This window comes from Physcomitrium patens, chromosome 6 (assembly GCF_059467195.1).
Source record: "Physcomitrium patens ecotype Gransden chromosome 6, ASM5946719v1, whole genome shotgun sequence".
In the NCBI taxonomy this organism is placed as follows: domain Eukaryota; kingdom Viridiplantae; phylum Streptophyta; class Bryopsida; order Funariales; family Funariaceae; genus Physcomitrium; species Physcomitrium patens.
Window position 1 is genome coordinate 2,299,820 of NC_143415.1, and position 12,953 is coordinate 2,312,772.

Here is a 12,953-nt window from a genome sequence, read left to right on the forward strand (position 1 = left end):
TCACTCACAATATTTGACTTGACAAGAATGTCAAGTCAAGAGGTTTTTCTGTCTTAATATTCAAATCCTAATTGACATTAATAAGACCCATAAATAAACTTATTACACTAAAAAGAATCAATTCTGAAACATACTAATTAAAGAGTTTGATTCTGATTGATTTATGAGTTCACTATATATCTATTCACTATTTGAGTTTTAGATTCAGTTTGAAAGGATTTTTATCAGGTATAATTATCTAATTTAAAATTCTGAAACCTGATATAATCTTCAACACAAAACTAAATTCATCATATTCTTGGATTATGTAACAGTTGTATTTGGAATTTTTATCAATCTAAACTGTCAAATATTATAGATCAATTTTTATAACAATTCAATAATATTATATATATATATATATATATGTGTGTGTGTGTATGTGTATGTGTGTATATAGTTACACATGTAAAACCTTTTTAATACAATAATAAAATTTTTACTCTTAACTCGCATATTTCTTAAATCAATCTCAAATAATACCTTAATTCATAATCTGAAAATGACTAATTACAATAGCTAATAATCTATCAGTAGATTCTACTAGATATTGTAAATACATAAAACATTTTAAGTGTTTAAGGTTTTTGATACTGCAATTTGACTCTTTAAATGACATGATATGTGTATTTTTAAAATTCTCAGATTAAGAAATCACTGATACATTTATCCCAAAACATAAGTGGTGTATTAGTTACAAATGTAGTTAGTTACAAAATTATTAGAAATAAATTTTTATCTTACAAACAGGCTAATGTCGTTAAAGAAGAATTGGTTTTTATTGCTTTGTTTAAAAATAAAACATGGGGTTAAGTATTACAAATATGTTGATATATGCAATGTTTTTATCTTAAATGGTAACATGTTGATATATGCAATCTTATTGCCTAACCATCAAGGATTCAAAAGAATTGTTTTCTTAAAATGAACCTCTCTTTTTTAGCTCTTATATAACAAAAGTTCATGGTCCAACAATATCGTCTTTCTATTTCAAACACACTAATAATTAATTCACCTATTGCCATGTGGATATGTGTCTTGTTAGACCACATGATGGTTTTGAAGGCTAAAATAGCTACAATGGCTATTCAACTATATTGTGGACTATCATCCACAATGTATGGCTAGTTATCAATTTTTGGCATAATGACTAATAGAAATTAATTATATATGTATATATTCTTTTAACAAATTTTTGGTGGCTTTGAATTAACAATTAATATAAAAAAGATAATAAAACAAAGACGTGCTAAACCTTTAATAATGTTTTGTATAAAAAGAAAATTAAATTATGGACATTGTTAAATACTTACAAGAGATGCTTCATAATTTATTTATCTTTCTCGTATACCTATATATATATATATATATATATATATAATATACTGAAAATTACTTTTAGTAGTAAATTATAAAACAGTAATACTATGAAGTGTACAATTTAACATACAATCTTTAATAAAGTAGTCTAATTAGTATTCTACATTATTTTTTATGTTTTTTTTAAACCTACAATATATTTAAGAGTCGTCCTATTTTTAAGATGCTTATGTGTAGAAGTAATATTATTTAAAGTCAAGAATGTTATAACTATATTTAAAATATATATAGCTAACAATAAAATTTTGTTATATTTAAATTTGTGCAATAATATTAGCAATATTATAAATTAAATTTAAAATAATTATAAAGAAATATATTTTTAAATATAGATCACATTCTCTCTTCTGAATGAAAAGATATAGACAATAAATTTGAAATTCTTGTTCTTATAATGGACCAGCGTGTTTCATGTGGGTGGCTCCACCTGTGATTCTATCAATCTCACCAACTCTCTTTCTATCTAATAAAGTCTGATGCTAGCAGGATGATGCCAGCAATGGAATGGGATATGTCGGCAAAAGTGCGACTCTGCACCCGAAATTATGGACGGAGTTAGAGGGAATTCTTTCAGGCATGAGGCTTGAAAAACTCGAGCTTAATCCCTCTTTGGATGATAACACCTACGCTTGCAGCACTGACAAGACAACTTGTGATTATCCCAAAGATTGCCAAGAACCAGTTAAGGCACCAGGTGAAACTCCGCTTGTTAGGTCGTCGAATACTTAGCCACATGAAGCAGGGTATGACAAAAGTAACAGGAATGGAGTTGAGGCCTCCTATAAGGCCAGCCAGGCTTGTCAAAAAGGGAAATGCAATCGCCATGAAGAAGACCACTAGAACATACACCGATCTAGAGAATAACCTCACACAGGGACTACACTTTTTGTTCCATTTTCCTGTGTAGAATTGCTCGATCATGTCAAAAACTGGCATGGAGAAGATCTGGAAGGAGCTCAGACAACTGAACATTACAAAGAGGAAGGTTAAAGCAAGGAATCCTCTCGCAGTTTTGGACAAATCCGCAGCTTGAAGTGAGTACAAGATTCCTGAATTGAGCATCTGCACACGAAACTGAATAAAATCATGTACGAGTTGTAGCAAATTTCAAGATCATAAAATTGTCTAGTTAGATTCTTGTCTAGTATTAACGCAGATTTGCAACATTGCCTTCGAATGAAGAACTTTAAGGTGAGGATAGTTTGCCTTATTTCCAAATCCACGATAACCACCAATTGCTAATGGAAAAAAGCAAAAGACCAGAACCAAGTTTGCAAGTTTTGCTCCCTTCCACATAGATATAGACGATGGCTCTTTCAACGTAGACGGCAGCGTTCCCTGCACAGATGCAACGGTCGTTTTGAGCACACAACACTGCTCTTCAACTACGTTATCTTACTCGCTGTCATAAACTGATGCACATCCATAATTGAGCTGTGAAATAATTCAAATAGTGGGACACCACAAACCTGTATTTCAAGAACGAGGTTATGGCCTCGGAAGGCGAAGGTTATGATCCCAATTGCATTTAAGACGGCAACTGTTGTCACTAACGGACTATCCCCCTTCGTTGCCAATGAATAAGAGATGTCTTGGGGTCGTTTTTTGAAGACGGAGATCATCCAGATTAGGGTAGTGTATGAGACAGCCATGAGAGCTCCAGCTAGTGAAACACTGGCTATGGAGTTCATATTCGGCAATTGCGCTAAGATAAGACAAAGAGCAGAGAATACGATGCACCACTCGATCATTGACAGAGGATTATCGACACACTTGTGGCAGACAGTCAGGTAGAAAAGCTCTAGTGCGCTCCCTCCCACAACCACAAGACCTATGGAGGTCCCTACAGTCAAGTTCAGTACAGCAGGAATTGTCGTGTGAAACCCTATGGTCTGCCCTGCGTAAGCACAGCACATGAGAGATATAGCTTAAATGGTAGTAATTGATGCTTTTTGGACTTACAAAAAGGGTTGTAGATATGCATATGCTAATAATGCAACTCATGCGAGTGAAGAGTGCATGAATGATCCCCCTGACCACTTAACCCTGGAGACATTTTCGTGAAAATTAAAACAAGAGAATAGTCATTTTAGTACCAAAAGCTTCTTGCGAAAGTTCAACATAGTTCCGGATTCGCTTTCCAGGTTCGGTTTCGTGCAGCATGATAAGTTGCCATTTTGTGTACATTTGCCACGTGAAAGCCAAGCATAATACAGTCAAGCCCCATGTCCTGCACAGACAGCAACAAACATCGAAATCAAGTCTGTAGAGATCACGTAATGCGAACATTTGCGAAGCGTAGTTAGTCATATCATTTAAATGTAGAAGTTTGAACGGAATGCGGGGAGAAAAACTAGGCAGCATTGTGAAGGAAGATCACACATACCAGCCAAGGTAAATGAAGGCGAATGGGAGGAATAGAGCCTGATACCCTATCATGGCATTCAAATTGTGGAATGCTGCGTATACCATATTTCCATTGCGGCTCTCGGTCAGTGGAAGCCATGTGTCTCTCACATGGAGTGTTGTGGAATGTCCACCTTCTTCGAGGTAATGTTGCAGATTGTGCAGGCTCCTGTGAAGGGGTGTCCCAATCGGTGAGACGAAATTCGACGGCGGTCTGCCCGCAGCTCTATTTGTGGGACTTCGCCATGGCGACGCTATAAGGTTGGACCCAAAATTTGTTTGGTCGCAGCTGGACTCCGGCGTCATTGTCACAGAAGAAGCCTCTGTTGGTGTGTCGGAAGCTGTAGGAAACGAGAAAGGAGGAGCAGCGATAAAAGGTCTCTCAATGGGCTGCACTGGTGGCGCCATTCCATCAGGGCTCGAAGATGTCGATAACGCTGTCGTTTCTACAAGAGCACGACTTCTTTCCGTCATGGCGATCGAGCCCTTCCTACCTGAAGTGCTCATCTTCGAATGGTTTATCTCAGAACTTATCTTGGTTTCAAGATTTGAACTGCTCAAAAAATATACGAAATTTCTTGCTCGCAGCCTTCAAATTACTGACGCCAAACCATTTCTGATGTCGAAATGATGGAGAAGAATGCTCTTAAAGGTTGACGAAGATTCAGTCCCAAGATTCGATGCTTTAGTTGCAACTTGGCAGATGCTACGAGCTGCCAGCTGAACTCAGCAGGACGCCAAAATTATAATTTGTACAAGGCTTCATAAATGCGCACTTTCATGGTTGGCTAAAATACGGTGGCACTTGCAGAATGTACTACCTACACACAACGCCACATGGGCCTCGTGATCAGCACGGATCCCATCACCAGGCTCTCTTATCCTTGACAACTGCTAACACCCACTCTCAAAGACTTCACAGGCTCCTAAAGGTAATGAGAGTTTATGTCATCACACATCGCTCTTAGCTAGAATTATCTCATTCCTAGAGGTGTACACTGTCAAGGATGCATACCTGACAATAACAATCGACTGTCGAGGAAACTGCACAGTTTCCGGGTCACGGATGGATGCCGCAGTACTTTAATTTCCCTTGGGATCCACAAATTGCAGGCATGCAGACACGATTCTTGAAGAAGCAAGCAAACAGTGACGCTCGATTCCTGCGATATTCTGCTTCTAGGTCTTCAGGGGCCAACAGTAAAGATCGTTGCCGAATCTTTAGTTCAAACTAACTTCACTAGAGCAAACTTTAACTGAATTCATGGCAACAACTTCCATGTGAGTTTCAGAACTTGGAAGACCCAGAGCGCTCTCAACGTTAGGTACAATGCTGTGACTGTAACATGTGTGGGGGTCATCGGGATGGTCCCTGCGACCCAATATTTATGACAATCTTGTTGAAGAGTCAAAATATAAACATTTAACTTAACTTTCTGGGGTAGAATTTACAAACAGCCTTGAGTCATTAGGATGTGTAGAGGCTTTACAGAAATATGCTGCCCACAACTAGCATGAACTTATACTACCACAAATATAAGGCACCCACTGAGGTGAGATAATGAGAATCTGAGAAGTTCCAAGAAAACCCTTTATCTTCGGCTGATAAGAATTATAAGCCAGTTTCTTTTTCTGACAGTAAGTGCAATATGAGAGCTCTGGGCTGCGTTGAGCGCTTCATTGGGCATATCTTTTCTTGCCCATGCAAACGGTTCATTGATCAACAATCAATAAATATTCAGTTAGCAAGATACCAACCAAATACCATAAAGATGCGAAGAACTCGCTCGAAATTGTTGCGCAATCTAGCATGCATGCTGGAATCGACATTAAGACAAATAAGATCTGCCAAAGCAGAAACGGAGGACAAAACTTGGCATTTGACATGATCACATGATCAATCTGTACTCTGTATTCATTGATACTTCACACGATGTCAGAACGTATTGCTTATTTCGCCCTCCACTAGCAGGTTGAGAAACGAATGTTTTAGATCAAACTCTAGGCTCAATCTTTGAATGCAAGTAAAAGGCCGACGTTGTATTTCAACCGGAATTGCCAATGTTGGGGGCGTGAACATACCTGGCTGATGTAAAACACACGCACAGTAGTTCTGAGTGCAGACTTACCCAGAAAGTTTCCAATTATGCCCAATAACTCCTTCACAATCCTCACGTATCGGTTTTCCAGAAATTGTTTCCGGGACAAGATCATCTAATAAGGATCTCACTGCATCGACATCCTTTGTTTTGGGGAAGTCTGTATCGCTAAAATCCCCAAAATTAGTTACTCAGCATCATCTTCTTCAATAGCATCATCTGATGACATGGCGAATCGCCGACATTTGGATTCATGAAAGCTTCCGAATCACTAGTCAGTACAAAACTTCCAGTATTCAGAGAACAGGATGAGAAACCTAAGAAGTAACTGGATCCACACTGTCAACTCTGTGCAAGAGATCAGATGCGGCACTCTTCTTCAGCCTTATACAAGCCCTGCCGACCCCTGTTGATGTCATGGTCTCGCTTTATTTACCTCTAGTTTGTTTTGATCGACTCATCACTGTCTTCTCGCGTCGCTTTTCTATATTTCTCCCAAATTCATTGTTGCAATGACGCCGTAATCTCATGGTTGCCAAAGCGCAAGTCCAACTCTACGGCTTCATGACTACGGGACCAAAATTTTAGTTCAGAAGGATCATCAAGGTGCGTGGCGACTCATCAGGCACCAGAGGCAATTTTGAAAAACCGCCAGTGTTCATCATTGATTTTTTCCAGAAGAGGAAACATGTAACTAAAAAAACATGAAATATACAGCGTGTCACCTGCTGAAAGTTTTAGTTCGAACTGTAACTAGATCAACCACGGTCTGGAAAAGAATTTTACAGTGCACTTGATACCCTCATGTCACCATCATGGCACATCAGTGTTGAAGATATAGTTTGGATTTCAAATAATAGCCGGGGCCACTGATTGGTGCATCCAGTTTCGTTCTTGAATCAAGAATTTTTGAAGAACGGCTTCACATCTTGTACTAGACGCAGAACACACTAGCATACTCTTGAAAGTGGCTGAGAAAGAGCACCTCAAGGTCATCTCTAGCTCATATTTTTAGTTATTAAATCATTCTATTTTCAAAAGTGAGCACTTCCACAATGTCCAGATTGACCATTCTATTCAGCCAATTCTAAGTGCTCTGTGGATCCCAAATAGCTTTGACCACCGAAACATCAAAAGCCTCTCCCCGCTGTTGCTCAATCATGATCTTACGTCATCACCAGCTACATACATCAGGCAAACGTAATTGTCAGGTTCTATTGACGCTGTAAAAGAAACTACGTCTACTTAAGTTTTAGGGAAAGTTGACATGCTGCCGGAATTCTCACGTTCTTTCAAACAGAAACATCAGTCTAAAAGAATGCCAATTTACTGTTCACGGTAGAACAGTTCAACATTGTGAAAGACAATTCAGGCTGCTCGAGACGAGCAAAAATTCGACGCGTTGATCAGTACTGGATGATAAAAAGAGACAGAAGTACACAAGATTACAGAAAAGACTTTGCCGATCCAATTACCTCTTTCGTACTTTATTCTTCATATCTGATGAGGATACGAGGGGGTTGCTATGCCAGTTTCGCTTTCGCTGGTTTATAAACCAGTTGTTGACTTGCTTGAGCTCCAATCCTGTCTCCTGTATTAATTGTTCTTTCTCATCCTCCTGATTGCATTGTGTCCCGGAACAAAATGTTACTGGGCGTTTTGATGATATGCTAGAAACGTCATAAGCCACGCATTCAGAAGAGTCTACCGGTTATGCAGTCTGAAAACAATAATTTAGAGGTGCAAATTCCACAGTTAAATAACGTTGATCATTAATAAGCATATGACCCCTTACAATTTTTAATTTTTCCTCAACGAGGTTATTCGCAAAATCTCATCCTTCCAAGCTTGAGTATTTATTGATGTAAATCACCAAGAAAAAAAATATATATAAACCAATTTCGATGTATGCATATAGCAGAGGTTAATTGGTACTTACCGTTGGGTAGGGCCATTTCGAATGTGCTTGCCACCACGCCTTGAGGACAGTTGTAGTGCCCTCAGGCAACTTCCCAGCCCTCCGTTTGCGCAAAATTTCCTCACGAACGTCCTCTATTTTAGATCTGTAGCCCTGAAGACAGCAAGATGCTGATTCAATAAAATCGCTCAACTCTATTATTTATGCTCCAAGAAACAGTAATCTGTCCTTTTCCAAAACGGTTGACGTTCAATGAAAACTCGCGACAGTTTCGTAATGAGATGCGACAATCTAGGTGAATTTATATATATGCTAAACTTGGATAGGAAGGAATAATAGTCCAAAAAGGACTCAATTGATATTAGCCAGAGGTATGTTTTTGCCTGTTTGAGTTCATGCTTGAGCTCCTGGCGCACCCGCTCCATTAAACTACGCTCCGTTTCAGTTGGCACAAGAGGACCATAGCCCCCACTGTCATGATAATCCATGCTTTGGTCGTAGGCAGTACCGGCATAGTCACTGTCATAATCCTGGTCATCATCAACATCTGACATAGTTGCCCCCGATCCTTCTCCCGGAGATACTCCTAATTCAGGCGCATTGAACTGTCGATTACTGGTCATCTTCAGGCACATACAACATGAGGCCAAGTTATAAATTGGTCCAGTCACGACAAAATCGTGTGCAACTTACCAGTGAGAGCATGAAGCGCTTGTTCCAGCTCCCAGCATCCTATCATTGCTTCTGCTACGTCTGTGTAGACATGATGTTGCAATACGTCCTTGAAATCACCCAGTAGGGCTGTATATTCGGTCTGCAAATCGTCAAAGTGATGATAGTTTAATCACACAGCTCATGAAACCCTGACATTTGATGAAACTAGAAACAAGTACCATAGCAGTTGCTACACATAACCAGCAGGGAGAGATTTCTTATAGATTGTGCGTTCGCTCGAAAGGTAGTCCTAGAATTTGGGGCACAGAAAGTAGAGGTTTTACCATGAAGCGGTCAAGCTCCACTTTCTCGTCTTCTGTGATGTCAACTTGGTCGTGGAGAGCTCTGTACTTCTCAATGATATTAGGTGCTTGAGCCAATTGGGCTTCAATGCTTGGAAGTTGATCAACAGGGGTCCCAACTCGAAGGCAAGCCGCATGATTCATGAGCATTTCTGGATACAAGGGATGATTTACTATCAGTGCTCGGTTTCTAATCTCCTCCCATTCCGCTTTATGCCTTGCACCGTCCCAATCAGTCTGCAGCAACATGACATGCCACATGGTTCATGAAATTCATTCCGGAAGAAAACATCATACCTTAGAAGGAGATGACTAAACTAGAAAGTGTCTACACGCATTCAGGTTACCTTATGTGTTGAACATGACATGCATCTTGTCAGAACTGAATAAAATTCTTCTCCTCAATAGATCAGTGAATGGGGGCAAATCACTTTACAACATCTTATAGGGGTTGCACGTATTATCATGCATGGAAAAGACGAAATCTAACTCAAGTATGTTATCCTTTTCTGAAGTTCTGCTGCGGTGTTGGCTGCAGTCTTGATATCGGTGAACTCACCCAGGTCTTCAAACGAATAAATCAAGTCACCCCAGCTAAGACACTGTATGCACCATTCTTTTGAAACTACTGGTTTCTCTTCCAAGTAAAACGCGAAGTTTTATAACAGTAGGTAATACCTTTCACTAGTTCAATAAGTTGATTGACTTACTCTGCTAAACTTTGCAGACTAAATGGGATAGTTAGTGCAGTTAGAACTTGCTAGATGATTACCTGGCTAAGGAAACAGGAAACGTTATTTTCAACTTTACAAATGATCCTCGAATTGCTCGTTCAGCACTTACCCTGCCATAATCTCCAGCATATCTTGCCCCACCCAACGAAGGATGCAACTCCAGAAACCTCTGTCCATCTCTTCCGTGTGCCGCTGAAAGATTCAGCTCTGTAGCCATTCGAAACTGCGGCCGATCAACACCGAAGTCATTATCCTTCCCATCAAGTTCGGGGCCTGGTCGATGTTCATGACCAGGACCATGCATGCCAGTACCCTGCATGGATAACCAATGAGTGTACGTATTCTGATTTAGAAATGACGTAGCATTACCGTCGCCCGCATGCATTCGTGTGTTGCAAACACACGATTGTCGGCCGTTGGCTGAACAAACAGGACACCATTTCTCTGATTCACTCTGGCAATTTTCAGTACCATCGAGCGATTGATCAGCTTGCTGCCTTAGCAGAGCACTGCTTAGCCAAGTAGGGGGGCCACAAGCTCTTGTATCGCTGCCCTCATTTTCAAGAAGATGTCGGTGATGATCTTCATCTTCTGAGTCCCTCAGATGATCCTTCCCTTTTCTCGCTTCATCCTCAATCTTGGGCAGAGGAGCTCCATCCAGCTGGTTCCTCAGGTTACGTGGGTCTAGATAATGTTCTGCATGATCCCCTCCAAGAGAACTCTGCCTTTGTGTGAATCGTGAACTGCCCCAAAGCTCAGAAAACTGCTGGAGAGACCCGTCTTGCGACAAGTCATTGTCGAACGTCATACTTAGAAGCGCCTCTTTAACCAAAATGTGAAAGTCTACAGCACTTGCCAATTGCAGTACCGTAACCCTGTGCATACGATGCACAGTAAACCACGAAGAATCTGATTTAGCAAGCTGCAATATAGTTTTCGTCTTGAGCAAAATGTGAAGGTGATTTACACTTCAGGATTTGCACGGAATTTTTTATGATGATCTGCTTTATGCATACTGTCTGTGATCATATCACTTGAATCAGATTAGTTAACACAGTTTATTAGAGCAAGATTATTCAATACCGTTAAATATATTCGATAATCTCCATAAAATACAGAAGGTTCTTGATTGCTCCTCTGTTCTTTAAAATCTGAATGCCAAATGCGCTATGTGTCAGCTCATCGTAGCAACCTCAACTGTGACATAGATAGCCGATCTTGATTTACGTAAGATCTGGCTTGCGTACATGCGTCTCGTTCAAATCAACACAATGACTAAAACGTCAAGACCAACAATGAAGGGCTGAATGGTACGTAACCTTATGATAAGGTATTACGCTCCACAGAAAAATATGCGCCGTGATGCAGTCACAATTAGTGATCACAGTGAAACTTAGCTCTGAGAATCTTAACGGTCTGTGTGTCTTGTTTCCATCGCACGCGCTCATGAGCATTCGGCGTCGATGAAGTAGGGAGAGATCACTACTGAGTGAAGCAAGCCCGGCAGACAAGCCCTTCAAACCGTCAATTAACTTCGTTCCATTCATCGCAAAATCAAGAACACCGCAATGAGGCTGCATCTTTTTATCACATCAAAGCTGTACCAACGCATACTGCAACTGAACTAACGTCTCTGTCAGGGTACGTCGCCCTTCGCCGACTCACCAGCACACAGTCCAAGAAACTGCGCGCAAGATGGAGGAATTCAACACGCGACCTAGCGCGATTAATCCATGAGCAGTCGCGGATAAAAACCACGGAGGAATATATATGTATATATATGTCGTACCTGGGAGGCGACGGGTTCGGGAGAATAGCCCCGGCGTTGAATTGTGCTTCAAGGGCAAGAGCGACGAGAGCTGCAGCGAGAGAGGGCGGAAGAAGGAAAGGAGGCAGAGGGAAGAGGAGGGAAGGCAGGAGGAGGATGAGGAAGGGGAAGCGAGGGGCAGGGTAGTGAGCAGGAAGGCGACAATGTCCATGACTTATGGGGGAGAGGGGCACGCGATGAGATGCAGACGTTGCGATGAGTTGACAGGGGGGAAAATGCATTGAATATGGTGCCAGGGAAGGGCAGGGCAGCCAGCCAGCAGCAGCAGCAGCGCACAGCTGCATTAGGAAGGAGGGGAGGGGGCTGCTACTCTGGCCCCGCGGCGGGCTTGAAAGTTCTTCGATTAAGACAGCCCCCTTACCCCTGGCCACTCCTCCCCTAGCGAGCCACTGTTGCCCCCGCCCCCTCCTGTCCCATCCCAATCGCACCCCCCCCCCCCCCCCCCCGCCGAGCCCAACACCAACACTACCACAATACATACTCACTCACTTACTCCCTCCCTCCTCGCCTCCTCTGCTTACCTGCCCGGCCTCCTTCTTCCCTTGTCTCCTCCGTGCATTGTGTTGTTGTTGTGTTGAGGCCCTTTCTTTCTCCCTTTCCCTTCTCCTTCCCTCCCTCTTACACAGTTGCCATGTTTCATCCAATCTTGTGTATGCCATGCTACAGTGAAGTTCTTAACTATCCAATCTTCTAGATCTATTCATTGTCATGTGACACATCATAATATTTCTTCTATATTAATATTATTCATTTGCTTGTCTTTAGGTTATGAAAGAGGTTCTATTTGTGTTTGAGATTTTAAGATGGCATTACTCTATCATTAAATCACTTTCAATCATGTCCTTCATCACTACTATAGTGATTTCATTGCTCCAGTTAATAGCTATATACTTTGTAATGGTCAAATAGGCACCTTTTGGTTTTTTTTTAATTATAAACATACAAAATCATCAATAATTAGATTTAAATAGTAGCCAAACCATATTGTGTTTGTAGAAATAGAAGAAGAAATAATTTATTTAGTAATACATTTTCAAAAAGTCTTAACATAACATGTTTTGTTTTTCTTAAAACTAAAAAAATCAACACATTATTATTATCATCATTTTATTGTTTGTATTTAGTCTTTATATATTTTTACGTTTTTAACAAATAAAATAAAACTGTACTAGCCTATTTTCTATAATAATGAGTAATTTGGACCTTTGTGTTATTTCTAGTTGTCTCAATCAAAAGATAAAGATACTTTTATATTAAAAAATATTAATTGTATTTTCATGATTCTAAGTCCTATCCAATTAGAAAAATAATTCATTTCATTAAAACTTAAAATTGTTTCTCTTATGCATCAATTTGCACTATTTTTTTTTTTTTTTGAGAGTTTAAATTTTAATTTAGCCTTGATTGAGCACATCTATGTTTAAGGATACTATATAATCTAATTGAATCCACTTCTAAGATATGTATCTTATTACTTGGTTCTATTAAATGAAATATATATATATATATTATACTTTATTTATTAAATATATT

General features: G+C 40.0%; 2 protein-coding genes and 1 long non-coding RNA gene across 7 annotated transcripts; all 3 read right to left on the minus strand.

Moving 5' to 3' along the window:
* Window positions 1-1,738: 1,738 nt before the first annotated feature.
* Window positions 1,739-4,477, minus strand: LOC112283164 (lysine histidine transporter-like 8). Its single transcript, XM_024521548.3, has 5 exons — window positions 3,806-4,477; window positions 3,516-3,649; window positions 2,889-3,316; window positions 2,626-2,757; window positions 1,739-2,481 (listed from the first exon to the last, which is right to left on the minus strand). Exons 1-5 carry the CDS (start codon window positions 4,330-4,332, stop codon window positions 1,990-1,992), a joined length of 1,713 nt encoding a protein of 570 aa, XP_024377316.1. The 5' UTR covers window positions 4,333-4,477; the 3' UTR covers window positions 1,739-1,989.
* Window positions 4,164-6,485, minus strand: LOC149989104 (uncharacterized). The gene is made up of 4 exons (XR_016503199.1): window positions 6,361-6,485; window positions 5,955-6,084; window positions 4,841-5,081; window positions 4,164-4,646 (listed from the first exon to the last, which is right to left on the minus strand). It is a non-coding gene; the product is annotated as an uncharacterized LOC149989104 (long non-coding RNA).
* A 266-nt stretch (window positions 6,486-6,751) lies between these two features.
* LOC112283166 (homeobox protein knotted-1-like 2) lies at window positions 6,752-11,639 on the minus strand. 5 transcript variants are annotated; one of them, XM_024521551.3, is made up of 10 exons: window positions 11,382-11,629; window positions 10,912-11,077; window positions 10,676-10,743; window positions 9,702-10,467; window positions 8,841-9,095; window positions 8,536-8,656; window positions 8,226-8,428; window positions 7,864-7,995; window positions 7,400-7,542; window positions 6,752-7,105 (listed from the first exon to the last, which is right to left on the minus strand). In XM_024521551.3, exons 4-10 carry the CDS (start codon window positions 10,398-10,400, stop codon window positions 7,099-7,101), a joined length of 1,560 nt encoding a protein of 519 aa, XP_024377319.1. In that variant the 5' UTR covers window positions 10,401-10,467; window positions 10,676-10,743; window positions 10,912-11,077; window positions 11,382-11,629; the 3' UTR covers window positions 6,752-7,098. The 5 variants fall into 5 exon arrangements, with proteins under 5 accessions (XP_024377319.1, XP_024377318.1, XP_090107031.1 ...); XM_024521550.3 differs by having other exon boundaries at window positions 10,912-11,276; XM_090250905.1 differs by having other exon boundaries at window positions 10,912-11,629.
* Between the last annotated feature and the right edge of the window lie 1,314 nt (window positions 11,640-12,953).